This window comes from Acinonyx jubatus, chromosome A2, assembly GCF_027475565.1.
Source record: "Acinonyx jubatus isolate Ajub_Pintada_27869175 chromosome A2, VMU_Ajub_asm_v1.0, whole genome shotgun sequence".
Classification (NCBI taxonomy): domain Eukaryota; kingdom Metazoa; phylum Chordata; class Mammalia; order Carnivora; family Felidae; genus Acinonyx; species Acinonyx jubatus.
This window is the reverse complement of record NC_069383.1, coordinates 18,343,771-18,371,745: the sequence shown is the minus strand read 5'-3', so window position 1 is coordinate 18,371,745 and position 27,975 is coordinate 18,343,771. Positions and strand designations below refer to the sequence as shown.

The 27,975-nt window shown below is 49.8% G+C and overlaps 1 protein-coding gene across 1 annotated transcript; it reads right to left on the bottom strand.

Annotated features, from left to right (window-relative positions):
* Positions 1-560: 560 nt before the first annotated feature.
* WDR91 (WD repeat domain 91) lies at positions 561-27,975 on the bottom strand. Its single transcript, XM_027075521.2, has 15 exons — positions 27,795-27,975; positions 26,080-26,259; positions 25,324-25,531; positions 23,670-23,752; positions 22,543-22,673; positions 21,290-21,455; positions 12,500-12,655; positions 10,799-10,992; positions 9,924-10,074; positions 8,268-8,362; positions 7,959-8,127; positions 5,847-5,955; positions 4,942-5,054; positions 3,476-3,673; positions 561-1,060 (listed from the first exon to the last, which is right to left on the bottom strand). The coding sequence occupies exons 1-15, from the start codon at positions 27,915-27,917 to the stop codon at positions 896-898; spliced, it is 2,241 nt and encodes a 746-aa protein (XP_026931322.2). The 5' UTR covers positions 27,918-27,975; the 3' UTR covers positions 561-895.

Sequence of the window (27,975 nt, the reverse complement as noted above, 5' to 3'; positions counted from 1 at the left end):
TCCCAGCAGAAGGGTGCCAAGGCGTCAGCACCAACTTCTTCCCGATTTTCCGTAAGTAGGTAACAGGCCCGCGCCTGGCCCGCCTCAGATGGAAAAGCAAGCTAGGGAGACCCGCTCCGGTGCTCTCGCCGTTCACCAGCAGAGGGCGCTGGCACCAGGCTCCGGTCAACCTCAAGGATGTGAAGTTGACAGAACGACAGGAGCCCCAGTGGCAGAGGGACAGGGAAACCGAGTGCAGAAGGCAGTCGGGAGCAGAAGCCTGGGACCCTAACCTCATCCCGAGAAGCTCCACCGACGCAGGGAAGAAAAGGAACGCTGTGACCGGACTGGAGCTCAAAGAAACAGAACAGCACATGCCACAGCTGGCCAGCGTGGTGCGGGAGAGGCCGTCCTACCCTGAAGGCGGAGCAAACCTCCCCCAAGGCTCAGCCCTGCAGCAGTGGGCGCACAGGGGAGGCTTGCAGCTGACCGGCTCCCAGCGGGAACATGTGCCTCTTCAAGGACAAGGGGTGAAGGGACACGCTCTGCTGCACACACACATTCCAGAAAGAGATACCAGGTGACCGCGAGAGCATTCTTTTTTTAAAAAAAATGATGAAAAACGAGCAAATATATACAAAATACTGTCAATCTCTCCTGGGCCAACAGAGCAGCCATCACGATGCGTCTCCTGCCCCTGGAGCCTCCTGCCCCCGGAGCAGGCCTGCGGCACAGCCCAGCCTGTGGGTCTCCGGGGCACTCGTGCCACGGCTCTGTGCGGCTCCCGTCCAGTCTCTCCCTGAAGACTCCCCGCACTGGCAAGGAGTGGAAGCAGACTGCCCTGTCTTCCCGTCCCATCTCCCCACACCCCCCAGAATAATACTGCTTCCGTGGGCATCCCTCGGATTGGGCCCCATCAGAGTTTATGCGCCAGGAGGGTGGTCAGCTTGATCTTGCCATCCATGGAGGCAGTGAGGCATGTCCCACAGTCCATGGCGGTGCTCCAGTCCACAGTGACCACGGGGGCTCGGTGGCCGCCCAGGCTCAAGCAGCTCTCCAGAACCTTCTCATCCCCACCCAGCTGCAAGACAAGAGAGGAGGCGTCAGCAGGCACTGTTCACAAACACAACTACTTTATTCACCAAACTGCCTCGAGCCTGGTGGCTGCTACCCCAATCTGAGGACGTGCCCGGGCACACATGCCCACCTTTCCAGAAGATCTCAGTTTAATTTCTTGGGCCAGGAAGCGCCTTCCCTACCTCAACTATAGTTACTCCTTCGTCTCAGTTGGAAAACAAGATCATACGTTCTCAAGGACCAGAGAATTTTCTCTGCCACCTTTAACCGGCACCCCCCACCCAGTTCTTTTCCTACATGGTTTACCGCTCCCCAGCATTAGATCATGGATCTGCTGCTCGGCTGCCCATTTGCTTCCCGCAGGAATGCGAGCTGCGGCGCCCAGCACAGTGCTGGCACAGGCAGGCCCCTGAGGACACATGCACAGGCTCCCCCTCTCCCACCAAGCCCACAGCTATGAAGAGTCAGCAGGTAAGGAGGAAGGGGAAGCCAGGAACACGATGAATAATGATTAATCCGGCTATGGATAACACCCAGGAGTAGGACGCAGAAGTCTCTGGCCTTTGTGGAGAAAACATCTTTAAAAGTCATAACTTGTTTAAAAAATAAATCAATATCAAATAAAAAAATAAATTTAAATCATAAGTTGTTTAAAGATCATAAAAACAGGATCCAAAGTTCATTATATTCCTTAGGTAAGTTAGACCCCATAACTGGCATTTCAAAAATTGTACAGAGGGAAATCTTCGGACCCATTAATTGGTTACAGAGCACGTCTGACTGCAAATCATCAGGCCATAGTGACCACAGAGGCTTGGTGGCCACCCAGGCTCAGGCAGAAACCCAGAACGATCTCATCCCCACCCAGCTGCAGGAGGACAGGAGAGGAGGAGGCATTTGGGACAAATGACAAAGGCTGATTGGGACAAATGACAAAGGCTGATCAGGACAAATAACAAGTGACAAAGGCTCATCGTTACAAATACACAAACACATGCAACACACATAAAATCATACAGAGAGTGAAGTATAACCTAACTGAAACTCAATTTTTAAATAAAATAAACTACAATTAGGCTTGCAAACAGAAAGCTCTTATTTTTACAGCATCTCCCAACAGCAATTACAAGAAACTGCAGAGCTAATTTTAAGAAGGCCAAGAGCCACTAGACACATCATGTGTGGAAAAGAGGAGCCTCACTGATGGTAAACCCAGATGTCCCAGGGCCACGCTCCAAGCCAACAGTCTAGAAGGCTCCTGACACTACATCTCCAGAGTCCTCCTTACACCCCATCCCATTCAAGTGCTCTCATGTGCCTTTATCTCTGTGGGGCCCCAAGGCCTGCCTTCCTCCCTGTCTCTCCTCTGGCCTCAAATCCACAGCCCACCCCCCACAACCTGCCAGGGAATCTTCCCTGAGGACTCGGCCCCTGCCCAGCTCCCTCCCCTCAGAACCCCAACACTGCCCTGTCCCTGGTGGTGGTGTCTCGAGTGTGAATCCCAGAAGAATAGGATCGCACTCTCTCCCCCACGTGCACTCCACAGCGCCTAGACCAAAAACTGCGCACAGTTTCTGTCCACACCACGTGCGGTCCACTGACTGATGAGCCATGGCAATGAGGGCATGGAGAGCCCCCAAGCAGAGGACATTCCACCTGTGACTCTATCCCTACAGCCTAAATACCACCGTTAGGCAAAGAGTTAACAGTGAGGCTAAGAATTGGTTTGTGTGGTTACCATAAACATATGCTTAGGCTACAACTCAAATCCTCATCACTAGTCTGTTTGATAATATTAGTAAAATACAAGACGTTTATAAATTCATACAATTATATTTTACAAAGTACATGAACCAGAGAAACTCGGACACAAGAATTAAAACAAGCGTATAAACTGAGGGACAAAACCAAAGCGGACAACTTACATCATGCTGTGATCAATCACACCCCCAGATTTCTGCTTTGGCCATGGGACTAGAATATCCATGATCCATGGGATCCCCAATAAACTAATAAATCTATACCACATTAGAGTAACTAAAGCAGACCACAGAAAGCTCTTGCTTGTGTGAGGCATGTTCCCCAACCCAACACTCTATCCAACCCTTCTCCCCATTTCTTCATGTTTTCTATAATAGGTATTATTCCCAAGGAACAAAAGCAGAAAAGGTCCAGAATCTGCAAATGGACAAGCAGAGAAAAGGACAGGCGTGCCATACTCTGTCCCCACTCCTGAGCTGAGAATCAGCCCCCTTGCCCGGCCTGCAGCAAGGAGACCCCAGGAGCTATCCATCCGGGGTCAGAGGCTTCTCTGGGGCCACACAGGGCAGGGAGAGGGATGGAGGCCCATGCTCAGCCTGGCCCAGACCTCCAGGGGGGACCTCCCTGCCCACCGTGACAGCACCCCCACCCCCGGTACCTTGTAGATGACTCCACCCGTGGCAGAACACGTCAGCATGTAATTTCCCTCCGAGTCAAAAGCGAAGAGTCGGCCCCGGGGAACTTGAACCTGCTTGTAGCCGCTGTAACCTGACAGCACAAAGGGGCCCGTGGCGTCGGCGGGGAGGGTGTACTCAGACACCTTCAGGCCACTCTTGTGGATGTTCCACTGGATGAACTGCAACCACAAAGCACAACCTGAATGCTCTTCCAGCAGGAGCTGGCCGTGGCTCCCCGGCACCGAGCCCAGGAGGAGGAGCAAAGGTGGATCCCAGAGCAGAGGCCGTGGGTCTACAGCCCACCAGGAAAGGTGGCGGGATGACCCCTCAGTGCATCCCTGCCCAACACAACTTAAACATTCTTTCAGAGAAGAACATCTAGAAAGAGTCTGTAACTTCACATGAGAGCCTGGGCTTTCTCTCTGGCCTGACTCCAGGAGAGGAAAAGGCCAGGCAGCTGCCGTTGTTTGGGTTCCTGTCTCTGAAGCAGGCGAATGCTCCAAGCGATCATGACTATTACCGCTGATTATTGTTGTTGTTTCTAGGGTTAGAACACAACCAGATCTTTCTGACTTAGAAGCGAAGAGAGGACACATCCCAAATATCTTCCCGATGTCCCCGCATTGTTATCAACTGAACACGTGCAGTATCATCATCAACTAGCTTCACGCACTATAGTGTATATAATCCTTTAGCCTACATCACGGACAGGCCCGTCTGACCACCTCTTACCTGAGAGTCCTACTCACATAAATAGGAAGTCAAGCTTTAATTTAAAACTCCCTTCCCACAGTTTTCAAATGAAGGGCTTATTTTGTAATTACAGTTTTCAATGAATACTACAGGTACATCGTATAAAATCCAAACGTACCGGAGGGTGCACATGAAAACCAAGACTTTCTCCCACTTCTGCCTTCCTGCCTCCCACCCCCAGCTCCCTTTCGACAGGTCCTAATGTGTCTTTCCAGAAAGAATAGACAAGGGGGCACTTCTCTTTGCTTTTATCCCCGGCTTATTTTACCTTTCTTGACTCCACTCAGGCCTATCCACACTGACTCTAGGAAGCAAACTCTACACGTGATGCTGTGACCACCCAACCGCCAAGGTCAATGCAGCACAGCCCGGCCCTAATCTGGACGCCGCTAATGCACCTATAGTGGGAAGAGTCACTTCTGCTACAAGGAGGGAGGCTGGGTTCTTCCCTTTCATAACCGCCAGCTCCCACTAAACTTGTGCAAACCTCACAATGGTCCTAGGAGACTGGTTACTACTATACCCCTATTACACACAGGACACAGTGAGGCAGACAGGGGCCCAAGGTCACAGTGCCAGTAAAGGGCACGGTCAGGATTCATCTCACCCCCCACGCTTCTCTGGTGCTCTCTGGAATCTCAGATGGCTAACCCAGCGGAAGGGAAGTTCCCGGTCCAAATCCACTCCCACCTACCTTCCCGTCCTCGCCGATACTGTACACGGTGTTCTCGTCGTAACTGAACTCCACAGAATAGACCTCCCCGCAGTGGGCCTTCCAGCTCATGGCGCACTCGTGCTGCTGCATATCTGAGATAATGAGGTGCCGCTAAGACGCCCGCCCGGGCCCCGGGGAGGCATCCGCCCCTGACAGAAGGGCAGAAGCTGTTCTGGAGGCAGAGGGCCTCCTGGAAACTACAGGTATCTCAGAGCTGAGCCCTGCCAAAAAGGCCTTTCAGTTTGCTAGTTCTCTCCGCCAATGTATTAATCGTCTGTTTAACAAATGTAAAATAGAAGCTTTTAACACTGGGTCAAAAATGAGGTTCAGGAATCTCTTGGCAGAGCCTGAGCTCCTCTGGGGAGCCCAGAAGTTGAGGGGGACACACAAATCCTTCCTAGGAGGCCTCCCACCGCTTCCTAGGTAACTTCCCACCAGGGCGCCTGGGGGATCTGCTGGACACAGTCCCTAGGTCCCTCCCAGACTCTCTGACCCGGAGTCTCCAGAGGCAGGTCTGCCTCGGGGATCCTCCAACGGTGACACACCTTTACCAGGAGAACGCACGAGCCACGCCAAGCGGACAGCACGGCATTACTCTCACGTGTCCTCCTGGATCTCACTCAGGCCATAGGACTCGGATCAAACAGTCCGGACTCAAGGACTGCTGAGCCCCAGCACTCCTGGGGCCCGCCGACACTGACTGCGTGCAAGGTGACTGGTTCCAGAGGTTTTGAAAAGAGCAGACTCGGACCAAAGTTAAGCTCTATTTCAAGCATCTTGAATTGGGCTTCTGCAGTAGCCTCTAGTCCAGCCGGCAAAAACCCAACTCTCTTCTCTGAGACACCGGAGGAGGGGACCAGACTGCCGTGAGCATACCCACTTACCAAACAGGCGGATGACACCATCAGCCGCCCCTGTGACCAGCAGGTTCCCATTGTGGTTGAAGGCCGTGCAGTTGATGGCAATGGGCTCAGGGTCCAGGGAGAACTGGAGCTAGTTACAAACAAAAACCAAAACAAAAAACAACTAAATTGGAAATTGTAAAACAGTAACAACCCGAAATTCAAAATAGGTTGTCTGCAAGGGCAAGGGGGCCAAGAATGCAAAGGGCACACAACAGCATAAAAAGTGTTGAAGGTTCCACTTTCACACTGTGACAATATGTACGGGTTCACGTTACAGCTTCTCTTCTCATTACCCTATATACCTTCGATTGCAACATTCTTTTGTACGTACTCAGTATTTCATTAAAACTCTGAAGATAACAAGTGAACATAAAATTACGGGAAGTGCTTTTGAGGAAAAGAACGAGATTAAGAAGGATCTAATTAAACTGGAGAAGGGAAAGCATCTAAGAGACACTGGAGGACAGATGTCTGCCAGACTGAGTGGGATAAGAACTCTCTAGAGAGGGGAGAGCACGTGGGTAGGGCCTGCGGCCGCAGGACACTCCGCGAGGCCGAAGGGCGGGGACGGCAGACCGTGCAAGGCCCTGGGCCAGGGTGGGTGGGAAATCTGGAAGAATGGAGCGGTGTGACATGCCACAGCGTCTGCCATTCCCTCCGGTGGGAGGGCCGGGGGCGCGAGTCTAGGGTGCGTCCCTGGAAGTGCAGAGAAGAGGGCAGAAACACTCTGCAGGTGGGGCCGTCTGCTCGTGGAGTGAGGGAGAAGGACGGCTCCAGAGAGGCACCCCGTTTCTAAGTGGAGCACATCTGTCAAGACGAGGAAAGCTAGAGAGGAGAACAGACATGGCAGGACACGGTGGTCAAGAATTCAGGCGTGGCCCTGAAACCTGAGCTCCAGGGAGACCCCTTGCTGGGAACATATACCATTTCTACAGGCAGACGCAGGGAGGTGCGAACTGGACCCTCGGAACACGGCCCGTCTACAGAACAGGGACCCTTCCCAGTGTCCAGTGACATCAGAAAACCATTTGTTCGAGGCAAGGGCCATGCCATGTTTGTGTCCCAAAACTAATTTTAATGAGCAACGTCACCGCCTTTTAAACGTGTGAGTTTACACATCCTTTCTCTCTCTAGGGGCTGAGGGTCACAGCTGCGGGAATCTGCCACTTTAGGTGGGAACCGTCCTCGGCTCCTGAGGAAGGTGGGCCACGTGGCCCACAAGTCAGCTTTCACGTGGCTGTCACTTCTCAAGAACACGCATGTGTCCTCACCTCTTTCAGCTGCTGCTGTCATTTTTATGAAATACTAAGCTAATGGAATCAGAAAGAGAGTCCACATCTGTCTCCTAAAAACTAAGCCACTTGAATGCCTAATAATAAGTGAGAGAAGGTAATGCGAAAATGCCGTAAGATCCCAGCTACATGGCATTATGGAAAACGCAAAGCTACGGGGACAGTACAAAGGTCAGCGGCTGCCAGGGTTTGGGGGGACGTGGTAGGACAAACGGGAGGTGCACAGAGGGTTTTTAGGCAGTGAAAACGGCCTGTGTGATACTACAGCGGTAGGTACCTGTCCTCATACATTTGTCCAATCCCTGAGAACGTACAACACCAAGACTGAGGCCCGAGATCAACTCTGAACTTTAGGGGATTGGGCTGTCACTGCAGATGCTCTGGTGGGGGACGCAGTAGGGGTGTGTCTGGTGGGGGACGCAGTAGGGGGCAGGGGGCATGTAGGAGACCTCTGTACCTTCCTCCCAATTTTGTTGTGAACCACAACTGCTCAAAAAATTTTTAAAGCTTTGCAATATAAACAAAAGTAAACAAATTTTATAAGCCGCAAGGGCCCTCTGATAGGCTGCGTATGACTTCTCAGCCGGGGCACAATTCTCAATGACTTAAGTCGCTAGCAAGCTGCCCAACCCGAGTGTTACTGCTTTTCAACACTTCCACTCCGAACCCGCCTCACAAATCAAAATCAGAGGAGACCAGAGCAAAGAGAGGAGGCGGCTCATCGGAAAGACGGGAGAGCGAGCCCGGAGTGTGACCCCACACAGACCCACGGGGAGACCCACAGGGGCAGGGCCTGCACCTGCTGCTTCATGGTTTTCGTGTCCCACAGCAGCAGCTTGCCGGGAACCTGGTCAGTACCCTTGCTGCCGGTATCTGGAGCCGAGAAGTCCACCTGGGAAGCGAGGCTCGGAGCCGCGGCCGAACAGACGAAAGAGGCCCCGTTGGGGCTGCACGCGAGAGACAGGATTCTGCAACACACGCGGGGCTGGGTCAGCACTCCGCCGGCCCCTGGAGGCTGGTCCTGCCACAGAGACAGGCCAAAAGGCCCGGTGCAGAAGCAGGCCCCCCCACAGAGCACGGCAGGGGTGGGCAGTGGCCTCCCACTCACCTGGGCATGTCGTCGTTGATGCTGATCTCACAGAGATTCTTCTTGGCTTCTGTGTCATAAAGACGCACTGTCCCCACACCACTGCCCAGCAGGAGCTAGAATTGAGAAGGGGTGGGAGGCACGAAGGACAGCACGGAGGGGAGGGGGGCGGGGGGGGGGCATGTGTCAGGGAGGAGCACTGCGGGGCTGGGCCCACTCCTGTGAGGGGTAGGTCTGGGCAGGCAGTAGGGGCGAGGCCCACTTAAACACACCTCCACGCAACCAGGTGATATCTGGCTACAACGGACCTCATTTAAAAACTACATGAAGACCGGGGCGTCTGGGTGGCTCAGTTGGTTAAGCATCTGACTTTAGCTCAGGTCACAATCTCGCAGTCCATGAGTCTGAGCCCCGCGTCCGGCCTGTGTTGACAGCTCAGAGCCTGGAGCCTGCTTTGGATTCTGTGTCTTCCTCTCTCTGCCCCTCCCCTGCTCATGCTCTGTCTCTCTCTCTCTGTCTCTCTCTGTTTCTCTCTCAAAAATAAAGATTTGAAAACTTAAAAAAAAATTACGTGGAGACCTTAGAGGTGACCTTGAACAGAAACAAAACTACAGAAGGCATCTATGAACTGGGAGAGAGAGAGAGATCACCTCAGATACACCTGGAAAGGTGCCGGCTGATTAAATGAGATGCTCTGATCTTCGCTCCCTGTCAGTTTTAAATGTCAGTTGTTCCCGTCCTTCCTTCTCCCTCATCTACCCGCCACCACTGGCAGCCTGCCGGGCCTGGGTGAGGCCCCGTTTGCATGTTCTGGGGACAGCTCTGGCTCTGGGCCTGTAAAGGTCTCCAGGAAAAATACAAGAGGCTATCCTTGCCTTCAGGCATTTGTGACTGATTGGGTAAAAAGCTTAAAAGATAATAATGGGTAATGCCAGAAGAAGAACCAGAGGCAGGTCTGAGGGTGTCCCCCAGGAATATTACCTATATTCTAACTTCAAATTCATACTGGCAGATAACACTTGTATAGGCTAAGTCCTGAGATCCTAGTAGCATAAGGATAATCCCTGCAGGTTGTCAAAAATTATTTAGAAAAACAATGAGGTTTGTCCCTTGGGCTGCCTTGCATCATCTCCTCAAAACAGAATACAAGGAAAGAAAACACTTAAATCAACTTGACCTCTTCAACTGCAAATCCTCTCTCAAGTATAAAAAACGTCCAGAAAGAAAAAGAGCGCTGTGCTAACAGCACTGTGGTAGACGTGTGGGGACCCCAAATAGGACACCATCCCCACCAGCTTCAGCCATTTCCCAGAGGGCCTGGCCCGGGGAGGGGTCTTGCAGGAGGAGGGGCAGCTGGGAACATCTGTGCTGGGCTGTCAGAGGGGACAGACGACAGGAGCTGATGGGGGAGAGCAGGGGGCAGGAGAGACACTCACCAACTGGCAGGAGCGTCCTGCAGGTCCCACGACCATCTGATTTCAATTCTTGCTAATCCAATAGCTTCCCTGCCGCCCCCAAGCAGGAGCCCTGATCGGACAGTCTGGATGTGTGCCCCCCCGACTCCCAGGAAGAGAGAAGGGAGGGGTCTGGCCTAGCTGCCTCGGCTCAGCCACTGGTGCCAGAAGCTGGAAACTCCTCACTTAGACTGCAATGAGGCACGCATCGCTCGTCACTCACCAGCCTGTCCCGCTTCGTGGCCCACTCCAGAGAGAGCAGCGGTGACTTGGAAATGGAGGACGCTTTGGTCTGCATGATGGGATTGAAGGACCATACTTTGATGACCCCGTCCACATCTAAGCTGGCGACCCTCCTCCCCGAGCAGTCCACTCTAAGACGGGAGAGAGAAGGAAGCTGTTACCATCCTTGCCTCAGCGCACCGTCCTCTTCAACTAGTGCCCAGATTGCTTTGCTGACTTCTCAACTGTTTCTCAAACTGCCTACACGCCAAGGATGGGTGTGGACTACTTCTAGAAGTATCCATGTGTTTGGTCGCCCAGGAACTGCTTACAAAGGACCTAGTATGTGCTGAGCCCTGTGGTCCACAACGGGGACAGAACAGCAGGGAAGGTAGGCACGGCCCCGGCCCCGAGCACTGGGGTGCCTCCTGCATCACACTCCAGAGCCATCGGCTCCCGGGGCAGGGAGGACACTCATTGTCTGAAAACTACCTTCCGTGAGGGCTTCTTATAAAGGTCAAGCTTTTACCACGTGTGACTAAAAACTTGTACATGATAAATATTTACCTAAAAGTACAAACGTGAGGCAAATTAAAATGAAGTCTTAGGGAGTTCCAATAAAAGGTAGCCTATTCTGAGACTCCAGAGTCCCACAGCTAGAGAGGACAGAGAGGCTGCCCAGGCCAAGGGCAGCTGTCCAGCCCTCCTGTGACTCTGGAGGGACGGCCACAGTCCTTCAGGGACCAGTCCACCACGTGTACCTCCTGTCTGCCACACCTTCGCACACACAGCCTCATAACCCAGGCTTCCCAGGGAGACCAGCCCCCACCCGTCAGCACTTTCCTGCCGGGGCCTTGCCCCCAGACCCCCACCCACCTGCAGTGCATGATGGAGGAGTGGTGCTCCCCGTACTCCTCCTGCCCCAGCACAATGAACGGCTGCTCAGGACGGACCCCTCCTCCCTCGGTGCTTGCTGCGGAAGCCCGCGTCAATGTCTCCAGCGCCTCCACATGGAGCTCTGGGCAGGACTCGGCCTCCGGGCCACTAGTTTCAGGCTTCTTCTCTGCACTCTGTGACAGGCAAAGTGGGGACGAGTTACCTGTGAAGGGTCTGCACTGGGCCCAGCCATTCGGGGACACACTGCAGGACATCTAGGATGCCGGGCTACGGCACGCTGGGGGGGCTCTCAGTGGGTACAGGGTCTGTAGACCTGTAGAAAGAGCTCCGAACACCAAGAGCAGCACCCAGCTTGCCCCAGGAGAGGCAGGTTCCCGCTCTGCTGATGGCCCCTGTCTAGAGACCCTGCTGAGGGAGTAGTGGGCCATGGATACCCTCTGCCTGTCACAGCTGACAGGACCCAGGACTGGCCGACAATAAAAATTAGTGAGAACCTACTAGGTGCCAAGCACTGTGTGACCACATTTGATTCTCATTGAATCCTTCCTGAAACCATCTGAGATCCTATGATTAACCCCATTTAATAACTGTGGAAACTAAAGACTGAAAGCAGAAGTTAAATAACTTACCCAAGGTCAAGAGCTGGCAATGGGCAGGACTCAGATGTGAAACCAGATCAGAGGCAAGCCTAGCCCCTCACCAGCATCTCCCCCATACCTACCCGCACCTCCTCCTGAAAAGGAGGTACCAAGAGACTGAGGTGACTGGCCGGGCATAAAGATAGAGACTCAAGGAGCAGCAGAGGCCGGAACAAGGCCGGGCACCAGAAGGCACCTGACCCTCTGCCACCTGGCGCGTCTGCAGCTGCCCTGGTCTCTGCCTCCCTGGTGCACTAAATGCTGACCGCCATGACTTCTAGCCTTTCACCCACACATAATCCAGGCCAGGCAGCATCAGCCAGGGCAATCTCCACCAGCCTCTTGGCTCCCAAGGCTCCTCTAAGTGCTCCTTAGGGTAGCAGAAACCACGGGTCTACAGCACAAAAATAACAGAGGAAGAGAGACCTCTGAGCTCAGACAAGTGCCTTCCGGGAGCGGCCGAGCTCAGGTGTGCCTTTAATCCTACGGTGTCGGAAGAGGACAATCTGAGATCCGAGGCTTAAGGGTCTATGCCATCAAATTGGAACCGGCACAGGGCTGGTAACCGGCAGCAATGCTTTTAAAAGTAGTCCCGATCACGAGATAAATGGTCAACAGGCTGACTCAGCCAGTAAACCCCTTGGGTTTCTCCTTTCAATCTGGAGTAGGTGACAGAAGGAGAAGCAGCTTTACTGCCACAAACAGTAGACTCCGACCCATTTCCAGGGTGAGGAGAGTCCCGGGGTTTAGCGTGGCAACGGCCCGGGGCCGCACCACCGTGTATCAGCGCAGCATCTCCAGCAGGCGATGCGGGAGAAAGGGAGGCTGTGAAGGGGCAAGGCTGGGTGATTCTGGCCTAAACCAAGGGAAACAGACCTCTCCTGCCAAGCCTCCCAGAGCCTCTGACACGCTAGCCGTATTACGTAGAAGTCAAAAGAGGTACGGGCAGGCTCTGCGCCACCCCACCTCCTTCCGTGGCCCCCAACGGTAGCCACGGGGATGTCCTTGCAGGCACTCGTGTGATGCCAAGACTGAGCCATACCTGCAAAGTCATAGACAGAAGCTCCTTCCTTTCTTTGCCGTGATCCTGCAGGCGCCGCTGCCGGTGCTGGGACCAGCTGGACTCCCCAGAGGCCAGCCCGCTGAAGAGGCTCTTCCCATCCTTGGGCCCGCACGCCGGGTCCCTTCCCTTCGTGGTCTACAGGGCGACATGCGGGCTGTAAGAAGTCACTTGCTGCCTGCGCCCAGGCCACGGCACGTCCGCTGGGGGGAGGGGGAGGCAGAAGCCAGGGAGCAGCTCCTTCAGCCCACAGCTCCCGGGAAAGGGTCCTCCCGGCCAGAATGCTCCGATCTCAGCCTACGGGCTAAGTCCAGAGTGGAGCACGAGCAGTGTGGACGCCCCCCTTTCTGTTCTCCCTGTTTTAGGAGGTAAGTCACCAGCACTCCTCAGCCTGCCATAAGCATCACCTGGAGACAGACGCACACATTTCCTTCCTCTAATCAGAACAATTAACTTTAGTGAAGGGGGAGGAGACCAGTGCATCCTAAGTGATGATTATGAGGCAAGTCAGGTCCTATGTTGTAAACGTCTTCAAGTAACCGTATGTTTGGACAATACAAAAAAATGTATGCAACATACAATCACCTCCCTGGAGGCAAAAATGAACACGATACCCGCTCTTGTTTTGGGCCAACCTAATGACTAAGCCAGCTAATGTTAACTATCGAGGTATGTGGAAATGATTACTAGGCAACCAGAAATTCTTAACAGAAATTGTTGGAAACTCAAGGACCTATGAGCAAGATAAGAAACTGGCAGGAAAGAAACTGGCAGGAAAGAAACTGGCATCTTCTGGCCCCTTTTCATGACAAGAGTGATAAAGTCGACCAAGGCTATATATAGCAAATGAATTTAATAATCCTCACCCTGCTTCCATGGAGAGAAGATTCGTAATCTACAGCCTCTTAATTTTTAATTAATTAATTAATTTATTTATTTATTAACATTTGTTTATTTTTGAGAGAGAGAGAAAGAGAGAGAGCAGGGGAGGGGAAGAGAGAGAGAGGGAGACACAGAATCTGAAGCAGGCTCCAGGCTGAGCTGTCAGCACAGAGCCCAACGCGGGGCTTTAACTCACAGACCGTGAGATCATGACCTGAGCCAAAGTCAGACGCTTAACTGACTGAGCCACTCAGGCGTCCCTCTAGAGCCTTTTTAATTTTTTTTTTAATGTTTTATTTATTTTTTAGACAGGGAGAGACAGAGCATAAACAGGGGAGGGTCAGAGAGAGGGAGACACAGAATCTAGAGCCTTTTTAAAAGGAGTTGTCACCACATCATCTTTCCAGATTATCTGGCTGGGTTTTTCCCAACCTTATTCCCACAAAGTGTGATGCTCAAAACTGCTCCTTCCTCTGCCTTATTTTATATTCTTAGCAAAGGGATTTGGATGCAAACAGCCACTCAGGTTTTAGACCTGAAACCTGCAAGTCATTTGCACATAAGACCTAAGTCAAGACTATAAGCTTAACCAAAGTCCACTTGTTGTTTTCTACTTCTACTTATTATTTTTTTAAGTAGGCTTCATGCCCAGCGTGGAGCCCCACATAGACCTTGAACTCATGACCCTGAGATCAAGACCTGAGCTGAGATCAGATGCTCAACCAACTCAGCCACCCAGGCACCCCATTTGTTATTTTTTATGTTAATGCTAAACAACTTAAAATGATTAACACAGGAGTGCCTGGGTGGCTCAGTCAGTTAAGTGTCCAACTCTTGGTTTCGGTTCAGGTCATGATCCCGTGGTTTCGTGAGTTCAAGCCCTGCATCAGGCTCTGCACTGGCAGCATGGAGCCTACTTGGAATTCTCTCTCTCTGCCCCTCCTCCACTTGCACTCTCTCTCTCAAAATAAATAAATAATCTTAAACATGTCTTTAAAATAATAAATAAATAAATAAATAAATAAATAAAATGATTAACACAGACTCCTTGGAACCCTGGAGTCATCAGAAGAGTTAAAAAGGAAATTTTAAAGAACTATTAGTTCATGTAGAGCCTAACTGAGGCTGACCTTCAGGGTATTTGTTATTTCTGTTTTTCTGACTGAGGTGATCGTCAGGGGTATCAACTTCTGCTTGAGACAGAACTTCCTTCTAGGGAAAAGTATTTGACTCTCCACATTCTGCCTTATTCTGAAAGAAGTAGGGTTCTCAGTCAAGATAAAAGAAATAACCTAAGAAGAAAACCAACAGTAACAATAACCAATACATGTTAGTCATTGAATGTTTACCATAGGCAAGGCACCATGCTAATAAGAACTAAGAACTTGGGGCACCTGGGTGGCTCAGTCAGTTAAGCATCCAACTTCAGCTCAGGTCATGATCTCACAGTTTGTGGGTTTGAGCCCCATGTCAGGGTCTGTACTCACAACTCAGAGCCTAGAGCCCGCATTAGATTCTGTGTTTCCCTCTCTCTCTGCCCCTCTCCCACTGGTGCTCTGTCTCTCTCTCAAAAATAGGTAGACATAAAAAAAAAAAAGAAAAAGAACTAAGAATTTTACAAATGTCCCCTTAAAATAGAGATGAGGGCATTATTTTAACACAAGGAACTGAGGCTTAAGTTACTGCTCGTGTAGGGAAAACTAGACAGGTGGAATTCACGCCCAAATCTGATGGCAAACCCCATGCTCTAAGAAACCTAATGAAAGCAATAGCATGAAAAGAGCACAAAAAAAAGTGACAGTGAGTAAAAAAGATAAGAAGAAATATCTTCATTCCAGAGCTAACAAAGACAAGGCCCTTCTCCATTTCTATCCATTTCTGAGAAGTAACCCATGGTTCATGGAACACGAAGAGGTTCCGCAGCTTTAGAAAGTGGGAGAAGACTTCTCTTACCTGCCCAGAAGTAAGAGGTGGTCAAGATAACTGTTAACAAAGAGGTCTTGAAACCATGGCGTACTTCACATGGTCCCGGGGGGGCAGTACGCACTCCCTGAGACGTGACGCAATGGTGCCAGGCCTCATTACACCAATCCATTGATTCCTCTATCTCCAATCAACAGGGCAAATCAGACTGAAAAATTCCACAGGCGTGGCTATGCTTGCATCAGACAAAATAGACTTTAAGCAAAAGACAGGCAGCAATGCACAATAGTTAGGGACTTCAGTACCTGCCTTTCCACAATAGAGATACCATCCAGAGAGAAAATCAATAAGGAAACATTGCACTTGAACTATACATTATATCAGATGGACTTAAAAGACATAGAATATTCCATCCAACAGAAGCAGAATACACATCATTCTTAAGCACACGAAACATTTCCAGGATAGATCATGCTAGGCCACAAAACAAGTCTTAACAAATTTAAGAAGACTGAAATCATATCAAGCATCACAACAGTATCAAACCACAAATCAATTACAAGAAGCAAATTTAAAAATTCACAAATATGTGATGATTAAACATGTTCCTGATCAATGGATCAAAGAATAAATCGAAAGAGAAATTAAAAAAATATCTTGAGACAAATGAAAATGGAAACACAACATACCAAATCCTATGAGATGCAGCCAAAGTAGTTCTAAGAGGGAAGTGCATAGCAATAAATGCCTATATTAAGAAAAAAGAAAGATCTTAAATGAACAGTCTCCTTAGGAACTACAAAAACAAATGAGGCCCAAAGTTAGAAAAAGGAAATAATAAAGATCAGAATTAAAATTAATGAAATAGAGACTAAAAAGACAATATAAATGATCAATAAACAGCCAGTTTTTTAAAAAGATAAAATAGACATTTATCAAGAGAAAAAGAGGGCTCAAATTTAGAAAAGGAGAGCTCCAAAATATATCTCTAAAAGTTCTAACATTTTGATAGAAAAGACCAAAAAACTCAGCAGTCGAGGCCATGTTTTCTGAATAAAAGGTGTCTTTGGCAACCCTAGAGCTAGCTACATAAGCAGTGGAAGGAGAAGGAAGATCAGTTTCCCAGGTTGACAGCTATTTTCCAAAATAATGGGATCCGGGCAAGTGAGGAAGTCTCAAAAAGCCTGGAACAACTTATTATGCAGTTTTGACAGATTAATCAACCTGACCAAGAGATCTTTACACTGGATATCTCAGAAGAAAAGGGAAAAAAATCCATATACTATTGCATTCATGCCCTGGAAGTACACGGACCACAGGGAATCCAGCCTGGAGACGAAGGGGGGGAAATGCTACAGAGGGCAGGCAGGTACTCCGTGGCACTCTTTTTCTTCCCTTATTTGCCCACTATATAGGAGAAATGGTGTCTTTTCCCTTTTCAGCGCTAAGTCTTAAGAGCGTTCAATTAGCCCATACTGATAGAACAGAGAGGCTTGGGATGGACTTCAAATTCCCTTAGCTGACACAAAAGCCACGTGTAGTGCTTCCCCAGCAAGGACAGGAAATGCAACATTAAGAAGTGCAAAGGCAGTGCTTGCCAAGTCAAGATGGCAGGGGAGCTGTCCAGTAGATCATCAGGTAAGGGCTGCACCATACTCCAAAATGAAAATTCCAACAGGTGTTAACAAAAAGCACGACGACAAATTAAGAACTACCTTCTTCACGATAGGGTAGTTTACAGCAAGAGAGCTATGGACCTACACATGACCTGTCAGATCCTGCTTAAAGAGAGCTTCTCCCTCAAATAGATCTCAGTTATTCACTAAAGAAGGGTGAACAACACCAACAAAAAATAAGGTGCTAAAAGCTGATGAATGCAGCTCTCCCCAAAACACTTTAATAAGTAGGTTAAAGTAAACTTGTGTCTCGCTACAAACGTACGTAACTCCAACAATGTTTACTGTGATAATACTGGTAATCCACAGTTGTAAGAGCAAACCTCATCAAAGTCGCAACTGCCAGAGTTATAGAACAGTCCAAATGGCCCAGATTAAATTCTGTCATATTCTATCACAACCTACCTGTCTCCTACAGTTCAGAAGAGATATTTAAAAAAAATTTTTTTTTTAGTGTTTATTTATTTTTGAGAGACAGAGAGAGACAGCATGAGCCGGAGAGGGCAGAGAGAGAGAGAAAGGGAGACCCAGAATATGAAGCAGGCTCCAGGCTCTGAGCTGTCAGCCCAGAGCCCGACGCGGGGCTCGAAATCACAGACCGCGAGATCATGACCTGAGCCGAAGTCGGACGCTCAACCGACTGAGCCACCCAGGCGCCCCCAGAAGAGATATTTTAACCTATGTTCTATCATTTTGCCTTCGCATTTCTCTCTGGAGAAAGACAGAATTTTCACTGGCCTGAATAGTGTTTACCAGGTGGTCATCCAAATGGGGCAGGACACAAATTCCAGTAATCTGGTCTCACCTGAAGTAAAAATAAAGCCACCCAGAAGACAGGCCCTCATAACACATAAAATTATAGAACAAGGGTCGTGGAAGAGGACCCCCTTTTCCTCCATCCCCATACAATCCGGGAACACAGCCCCAGGGGCAGCTGTCACTGACGGCTCAGTAGCTAGGAAGTAATTTGATACTAATAAGAATTACAAATACAGAAGTTTGCTTTCTTTACATTACAGCCAATGAGAGGTTGTCTCTGTGACGACCGCAGTCTGAGTGGGTGAGGAAGAAGTGGTATCACATGGCTGGAGGGAAGGAGGGAGCAAAATCGCAGGCAGCATGAGCCAGGGGGGAGCTGCCCTCAGGTGCTATTGTAACGGACACCCCAGAAGAGTTGGGAGCTGTGGTTTTAGAGTTATGTCCACTTGCTTCTTACATTTTGCCTCCAGATTCATAAAAGCACAGAGAGCGCATCACCATACACTTTACCACCTAAAATGCCACGAACACTTCAGTTACAATGACCCATCACAAGTGCGCAAAATGCTGATGGGATTGAAACTTACAATATTACATATAAATAACATTTAAAACAGGAAGGCCTGATCATTTTTATTGCTAAGTTAATAACACAGCTTATGTTTTTTTGTTTGCTTATTCACCAGTGAAAAAGAAAGAGAGCTCTGGTGTGGCAACAGTGAGAAAAAGACTAGGTGCTTCAAATGTGCTAACAAAGCAACGTGGTTTATTAAAAAAGCCAATGTCATTTTCTACTAAATTAAAAGCTATGCATCATTAAAATCACAGGAAGTGATCACACAACTAACTGCATTTGCTATTGGTAAGAGCGCACAATCTTGAGTTGTACACTCAAATTTAGCATATCAATTGTAACAGAAGAATTAAAAAACCAGAATGTCCCACAGAGAAGGGGTGCAGGATGGTGAGGGGTCTAGAAATCACATCATATGGCAAAAAGAGTGGAGGGGAGAGAGAAGAATGAATAGTGAGTGCTTCGCATGGAAAGATAGAAAGTGTCCTAATAAGAAGCCTTATTCGACGTAGCTCAAAGGGCAAAGCTAAGATTAGCAAGTAATAATTATACAGAGGTTTCTACAAACAGGTTCCTAACAGGCAAACATCCCTACATGGACAAGTAGTGAGCTCCACATCACAGGAGGCAATCAATCTGATGTGATCCTCTATACAATTGGAAATGGGGCCAGATGACCTTTAAGCTTCCTCTAACTCTAAAATTCTGAACCTCAAAGTTCAGGTTGTTTTCAGAATTGAATGCTGAGTCTAGTTAAAAAATTAATAAAACTGCAAGTGACCCACAACCACTGGATTTTTCAGATGGAGATATCTATCACTTCCATTCATGAAACGGAAAGAGAGCTACCTTTGCTCTGTTAATATGCCACACAGTGACCCAAGTTCTATTTGAATATATTTTAGAGGCAAGGACTGCTTGCTGCAAATTACAAATTCTTTTTTTTTTTTTTTTTTTGAGAGAGAAAGAGAGAGAGGGTGGGTAGGGGACGGGTAGAGAGAGAAGGAGAGAGAATCCCAAGCAGGCTCCACACTGTCAGCACAAGCCCAATGCGGGGCTTGAACTCACGAACTGGGAGATCACGAGCTGAGCCGAAATCAGGAGTCAGATGCTTAACTGACTAAGCCACGTGGCCTGCTGCAAATTACAAATTCTTACCCTCATCTCTTGAACACGAACTGCACAAAAAGTTCCCAATCCCATTCCAATCTCACCACGTGACAACTACTTCCTGATCTCGTAAAGAACAAGGCCACCGGCTTAACCGCAAGGAACCCATCCTTGTGTTTTCTTTCATTTAACTTAATGAAACTGAATTTCATGATTTCCTGCATTTTTCAAGAGACCTAGCATCCCACGCATTGTCTATTACACTTAGAAAATATCACACTGTGACAGAGATCTGCAAAGCAAACAGTAAAACTTACTCAGCCACATTCCATAGAACTGGAATTTGAATTTTCAGGTTTGGAATTCAGAAAAATAGCCATAGGAATCACCAGGATTGTTCTGACTGCCATAGGCCTCATGAATGCCAGGTGACAATCATTTTGCATTGCTGGCACCTCAGGTCTCAGGGCTGAGTTGGGTGCCCAAGTAGGCCAGTACCTTCACTAATACAGCTAGCACTACTAAGATGTACTGTGTGCAATCTGCCAGGCCCTGCATACACTGCGGGCTCTTGTAGCAGTTCGAGAATTATGTATTAGTATCAGCCCAGGCAAATCGGGGTGAGTCAAGCAACCTAAGCAAGGATGAGACACAAGGAGCCAGGGCTGAAAGTACACTGCTGGCCTCCCGAGCCCGCACTCTTTCCTCTCCAGTGTCCTGCTCAGCATCTGTGCTTCAACAGAAATACCAAAGCCAAGGGCTGTGCTGAAAGCCCTGCCGTCCCAATGGCGGCCTGGAGTAGACCCCCGTTTCCCTGCCGCAGAGGGCGGCCCCAACATGCAACTGTTCCCAAGCCAAGGGTGGTAGGAGAGGAAGGCAGACTTTATGACAACTGACTTTACCTGTAACTTAAAAAAAATACATTAAAAGAGAAAGGGTCCCTGCCCAAGCAACAGAGTGTAACTGTGGGTCTGTCAAACTTTCACTCTGGAAGGCATTGTGGAAAGCAATGAATTCTGACCATCTCTGCTAGGAAAACTACTCAGTGGGACCCACGGCTGTTTGCGGTGTGAACTAGCATAAAAGAATTCTCTTGCAAGCTTCTATAAAAGTGAAAAATAACAAAGAGTCCTTTGCTGAATCAGTGAATACCAACTTGTAGAAGAAATACACTGATTCAGAAGTAACTCTAATTTACTCTTTCTCTACACACCACTTTATATCACCAAAAATTCAAAATTCCAGAATGGCTCGAATTCACCCTTGAGCCACCAAATCCCAGTCACAAGGCTTCAGGAGTTCAGAGGAATTTATGAGAAAAGAGAAGAGATTCAAGCATACTCCTCGTCACTGCCATGTACCCACTCCCCTGCAGGGTGTCACAGACCTCTGACGGTTGGAATGGGACTGCAGGTGCCGGAGAGCGGAGCGTGCTGGGTGAAGGTCCCTCTGGGTTAGACGTGGGGCTGTGACCTGTCTCAACCCTTGGTTAGCAGCACGCACCTGCCTACTGTCTCATTCTGCTCACGACACCTGCAATTCTGACCAGAAGAGGGGACGCAGGTAGGCGCGGGATGCGTGAAGTGGATTCCCTCCTTACTGTCTCGGATCCCCCACTATGGTCTTATCTATGCCCTCATCCTGCAGAGCCATCGCTTATGCATGAGGGAGAGGCGGGAGAGAGGAAGAAAGCAGACGGGATGTGAATGTAGGAATCTCACCAGCATAGCAGAGAAATCAGTCCTAACAACAGGGCAATCAAGACCGCACTTGACGTGGGTCTGAGAGCCTAGTCAGAGGTCAAGGGCCTCCAGGAAGGATTTAGAAAGGCAGGTCTTGTGTGCTCACCTGACTGCTGAAGGGCTCTTTCTTGGCCGAGCTCGGAGCCTGCGAGGGACCCTGGGCAGGTGACAACCTCGAGGGGCTCTTCTTACTCTGAGGCAGCAACGAGGACAGGAAACCCACTCGAGGCGACTGGGAGAGGGAAGTGCTCCTCTGGCTGCACACCATGGCTCTGGAAAGCAGACACACAAGGTCACAGGGCTGGAGGGGACCCGGGGAAACCCGAAGCACAGGCCTCCTGGGCTGTGGACGGCTCCAGGGGCACACGCCTGTGCTCTAAGTTGGCATTATCCTCGGTACTATTTCTTGTACCCAAGGGAGCCAGCAGCCTATCTGGCACAGCGGTGAAGTGTGCGGGGCCGTGGTGAAGCTCAGAGCTGTGCAGGCCAATGGCCACTGGCCACATGCGCCACTGAGCACCTGAAATGTGTCTGGTCCAGACTGAGGCGTGCTGGAGGTACAAAACACACAGCAGAATGCAAGCCTTAGCATGAAAAAAGAGTGTAAAATAGCTCATCATCAATACTTTGTTTACATTTATCACATGTTGAAATGCTTTGGATATACAGGGCTAAATAAAATATATCATAAAATTACCTTCACTTGTTTCTTTTTACTTGAAGTAAAAATGTTTAAGTTACATTTTTGGCTTGCCTTTGCTTTCCACCGGCCCCTGCTAGCTCAGAAACCGGACCAGCTGCTCCTGGGACAGCCCTTGGCCACGTGCAGGTGTGGAATACGCCTGCCTGGGTCTGCATCCTGACTCACCAGTCCATGGCTGGGTGACCACTGTGTGCCTTGGGTTCTTCAAGGCTACAACCATTAGCATCACCTGGGACTTCCGCTTTAACTTGCTATATTTTAAGGTTGCTCAAATACCTCTCTCCCCATCTGCCTACCTCTTCAAGCCCTCAGACAGTTGCATGCTTCCACCGCCTCCTGAGTGCCAACCTTTTCACCCTTGAGGCACCCCTTTCAACACACAGACTTCCCCAGGCTGCACGACAGCATCGGGTTTATTTATCCCTGCTGCGCACATCTGGACGTGCAGTCCACCTCCCTCGGGGCGGGCTCAGAGGCTGGGGGCCCGAAAGGCCAGGGGACCTTACTCAGAAAGCTCAGACAGGAACAGTGAGGACCAAGGAGGCTCTCTGGCCATTCCCTGTCACCAGGAGTGAGAGGGCCGGGGGGAGGTGAGAGCACAGGGGCAGATGGGAGAGGGGGAGGCCCTCCCACCCCCGAAGCGGGCACACACTCACAGTTCTGAGTCCCCCAGGCGGTCCATGTTGGAGACATAAGGAGGCAATTTGTGCTGGACCAAGGCCTCTTCCTCCTCTGGCTGCAGCTCCTCTTTCTTCAGGCGGTGGATTTCGGCTTGCAAGGCAAAAAGCTGCGCAGGGGTGGGGGCGAGTCGGGTGGTAAACTCACCTTGCCTTCCCTCTGCCAAGGCGCATGAGACACATCACATCCAACACTCAACCGCACTGGCTCAAAAGGACACTGGACGTCAGCCCCAGGACGCCCGTCTCACCCTCTGCTCACCGCAGAGCGGGGGGGGGGGGTGGGGGGGGGTGGAAAAAGGGCAAGTGGCACCTGTTATGTGACCACCATGAGGTGAGAAAACAACAACCGTTAGACACACAAATCCCACTTTTTTTCTTTGTATCATTTGACTTGCTTCTTCCTGAATTCATCAGGAAAAAGAGCTCCGTGCCATCCTTTGCTCTTTGGAATCTACAAAAGCTACAAAATCAGGTTCTGGAACTCTCACGGAAAATTTTTTTCAGTAAAGTTCAGCATTTTTGACTTTTATGCCTGGAAAAAAAAATTACATAGGCACATGCACCCAAAATGTAAACAGCTTATAATCTTCCTTTTTCTAGAAAAAAAAAAAAGAAAAAAAAGACCTACAGATGCCTTAACTTCAAGGACAGAGAAATGCTCCTCAGACAAACTGCAAAGGCAAATGTGGGTCCCCTGGCTCTCTTGTTTTACACACCTAGAGGATCATGGAGCTGAGCAGAACAATTAATTCATATCTGGGCTGTAAACACCATAGATGTGGATGTATGTGGAAAAGGACTGGAAGTATGAAAGAGACATACAAAAGTTAAAAGGCATGAAAGCACATTGGTCCTTCTCCTCTGAAAGTTCATTACCATTGCTATGCTTTTCGTGCTATACACAGGACTCAAAATATGAACCTGGCCTCTGGTTTTCAGAGACTGCTCCAGACCCCAAATCTCCCATACTGACTTTCTGGTGGCTCACCTCCAACTGAGATCAGTGCTTTCCTATTTTTAATCAGCCCTCTACCACCACTACCTCATTTCACACAGGAAAAGCAGAAGTTCTACCCAAGAAGCAAGTGTGTTTCAGAACCGACCTTCTGGCGAAGAACTTCATTTTCTTCTTGAACCTGGTTGGTCCTCTGGCATTCTGCATCAAAGTTCAGAATCACAGGTACAGGTGCACAAAGTTAAAGAAAAAGACTGACTGAAAATGATTAAAAGTCCTTCCCAAACTCTTGACCCAGCAGCAAAACCCTTGAACATAAGTCAGAGGGAACAGAGTACAGACGTGGCCGTCCACGGCTGTATGAAAGTCCCTCCCCTGATGCCGGCTCTGGCCTTTCTTCAGACATACAGACACTCATAACAATCTGGCTGGTCAGCCCACAGAGAGGACATAAACCCAACCCTGAGCGTGTTCTCCCAAATACCAGCAGGAAAGAGCAAGCATTCAGTGGACTTCACGGCCTGTCTAAGCTGTAGCAAGGTCAGTGCAGACACTCAGTTAGAAGCCACCCCAGGGGCCAGCTGGTCTACCAGCTGGGCCGAAGGCTCGGCCACATGGCCTTCCCCTCCCCAGACCGAACCTCTCCCTAGCAAAGGTTGAGACTGAAGAGAGAGCTTTCTGCAGATTGGACAGTAACAGGCCATCCTATGAATATCCACATTCTAGATCAGGGGGTCAGTCCTTCCCAACAACCCTCAACTGCTTCAGTCAGGAGGAGCACAAAGCAGGCAGGGCCTCAGTACTGGGGACGTGAACTGTGCTCAAATGTATGTGACCTAGTTTGCAGGGCACTGTCCTACACTGAAAAGACCTAGAAGGCCCACATGGTCATGCAAAATGCTACTGGGCAGAGCCCCCTCCTAGTTGAGTCTGAAAGTCCTCAGGATAAAGAGCAGGGGGCAGAAGGAGCAGTTGTACCCGGCAAGAGTGGAACTGACACCCAGACCCACAATACAAAAGGAAAGGGCACCCTTCCTACCTCCACCAAACGGTGCCCCTCCCAGAGGCCCAAATGGCCACCCGTGGGCGGGCCTCTACAACGCCCGATTTATCAGTGACTCACCAAGCAGCTCCATTCAAACCGGACTCCCTTCTCCTCCTCTAGAATTCTAGCCTAGAGAGCATGAGCAATGGGGATCTCCTGGGCCTCAAAAATGCAGGCTTTCCATGACAAAATGGTAAACAGGGTAGGCTATAAATATCAATATTCTTTCTCTCTCTCTTCAATACCCATACATATATTCCTACCGCTGCTCTGTTTTCTGGCAAGTTGAGGAACTCTGAGGTCACTGTCAGAGTGTGACCCAAATGCAAACACAGGAAGGAAGTTCTAGCCCAAGAAGTATTTTGACCTGCTACCTAATCTCAACAGAGGCAAGTAATATCCTTGGGGGCACAGGGCACGCACGGAGAGGGTGTTCTCGGCTGGCCAGTTCTGCTAAGCAGCAGCAACCGCTGCTCAGCCCGATTTGAGGGCTCCTCCCAGGGCCAGCCACTTGTCCCCCACTGCCACTGCAGTCCCTGCTCATGCCCATCAGCTGTTTAGCAGCGTCCGGACAAAGATTGACGATTTCCTGGCCTACTGACAAAAATAATCACAATCTGTCCAGCCCCCTCACATAACACATGACAGCCGTCTTTGGGCATTTTGCAGAAGCAATTGCATCGAGAGCAGCAGCCACTGATCACGTTGTCTGGAAGCCTCAGAGGAGGCCCCCGGCCCCAGGTGGCTGAAAGGATATGCATGCACTGAAACAGTACGCTCAGGAAGTTGTGCAGGGACACAATGAAGGTATCGGCCCACTGTCGAGAGAAGTACGTAGCAAAGGTGGGGTTGGTGTCTGGGGACGGCAGGAAGGGCAGGACAAACCAATCCTTCCACTCAGCCTGGTTCTGGAGCTCTGTGGCCTGCTTTGCAAAGAACTCTTGAGCTTTGTCATTTCTGTTTGTCTGCCAAGACAAGGAGGAGGTAGCAAGAAGGGGGAAGAGACAGACGTCCAGAAGTAAGATTCTTCATCAGCCTCTGGGTATCAGCCTGCCAGGTAAGTGGCCAAATATAGTCTACAAACTCCATAAAATAAATGACATCACTCTTTTCTCAAGTTCCTTATAATTTTAAAGAAGCTCGTTCAAACTGAAGTTCTGAAGATAAAAGCCACCCTAAAAAAAATTAATTCTTCGTTGATTTTCAAATAATCTAAGTGACTTATTCCCCCGGGTAGGCTATAATCTTTATTCCCCAAGCTTTAACCCACCTACTTATATTCTTTAAAACACCACCCAGGCTTATGTGCTGAAAACGAGAGGAAACAGGAATGAGGAAGACAAGTCAGATGATCTACACATGAGAAGGAAAAAAACCCAGGAAAACAGTCAAGAAATAATTTGCCTTGTGACGGTTCCACCCTCTCCCAAAGTAACACAGACAGGTCTCCCCAGAAGTTAAAATCTATTTCGGGATCAAAATCTAGTTCAGGAATCCCTGAACTAACAAGCACCTGGATCGTGTAGACGAGATAAAAGCGGAACAGGCTGGTTTTCAGCTTGTTGATGGTGGGTCTATATATATCCTCCAAGCGGCTGAAGAGCCTACGTTCCAGGTAGCTCCAGTAATCCCGAAGGGCAGCCAAGTCATACACCTGCATTAATTGTTGCAGCTGGTCCACAATCTTGTCCACCTGGCGGAGAAACATGGGACAGAGGTGGTGGTGAAGGACAAGAGGGAATTTTCCCATCACCTCACACAGTTAATACACCTTTTTCCTCTTGCTTGGGCTTCGAGTATGAGAATTTTTTCTAAATCAGCAATCTAGAAAACATTCAAAACATAGTAACGTAATAGCTTTTGAGCTATTTCCTGATGTCAGATATGGGGTTTGACCCTCCAGCAAGCATGGAAAGCTCAAGGGTAAAAGCCCTCTGGCCCTGGAAGCAGGAGGTCTAGGTCTTGGATCTGTGTCTGTCTTACTCAACCAACTTGACAATGTCACTTCGACTCTGTGGTCTCGGATGCCTAAGATTTCAAAAAACACACACAAAAAAGAGAGAACCTCCATAATCCTCCTCCTAGCTCCGGCATTCCAGGAGTCCAAGACTCCCAGAGAGAAGCACTGACTGACCCCTGCAAGTCATGGAAGTATTACCACAGCCCCTGCGGTGGCTCAGAGTGAAAGGCAAAGAAGTCACCTCCTTGTGAGAAATCACACCAGAGTACACAATCTGTAAAAGGTTTTAGATGCCAATACCAATCAAACATCCCCATTTCTTTTTTCCTTTCTTTTCTTTTTTTTTTTTTTAGAGAGAGCACACAAGCCAGCAGGGATGCCCACCCAGCCCCCGGGCTCCATCCCACGACCTGAAATCAAAACCTGAGCCTAAATCAAGAGTCCCACGCTAAACCAACTGAGCCACCCAGGTGCCCCAGGAACATCCCCATTTTACAGAGCAGGACACTGAGGCTTGGAGAGCTGAAATGATTTGCTTTTGCCACTAAGTACCACTAACTTTGGCAAGAGGAGACCTCAGGTCTCCTACCTCCCCCAGCGTTCTTTGCTACTAGCTCACTGCCTCTCTCACAGTTCACCTGCCAACACCGATTAGTGTCAGCAAACACACAAATCACACACAAACTCCAAGAACTTCTCAACAAAAAAATCACATCTGAGCAGGGGAAATATAATGTTTTAAAACGTACAGCAAGGTTTTCCTCAACTGCAGGGGCAAATTGCCAATAAGTCACCGGCAAAGCCATTTTTAACAAACACCAAAAGATATTTGAACCCAGCTGACATTTTCGACTGCAGACCCCTTTGCTCCCAATGACATCGGAAGCCAACTTTTGAATGTTTCTGTTGCCCAAACTCAACTATCTACCCATCCTTAGCTCCTAAAACCTTTATCTCCATCCTGGCCAACAGGCCAGCACCTGCTGGGAGGCTGGAGCGGAAGACCGCGACCTGGACCAGAAGTCAGGGCACCTGGGCTCCAGCCTCAGCGATGCTCCTGACTCGCTGAGCAACTTCAGGCAAGTCGCGTTCTCTCTCAAGACCTCAGTTCCTCGTGTGTCAGGAGAGGGCCAGACGCGCTGATATCGACAGTCCCCCGGCGCGGTGACAGCGCCACTCCCGCCCCGGAGGGCAGTGCTGGGGTGGGGGAGCCGCTCCGGTCTCCCTCGGGGCCGCCTCTGCCCGCGCCGCGCCCGCCAGTCCCTCACCCGGAACCCTTTCTCCTTGTCCGCCTTGATCTCGGCGTCCAGCTGCCGCAGCGTGTGCGTGAAGCCGCGGAACAGCAGGTACTCCCGGACTAGCTCGTCAGTGCGCTCCACGGCCTCCGCCATCGCTGCGCCAGCGCCGAAAGCCGCCGCGGCTGGCGAAGGAGTGGGGGCGGGACCTGGG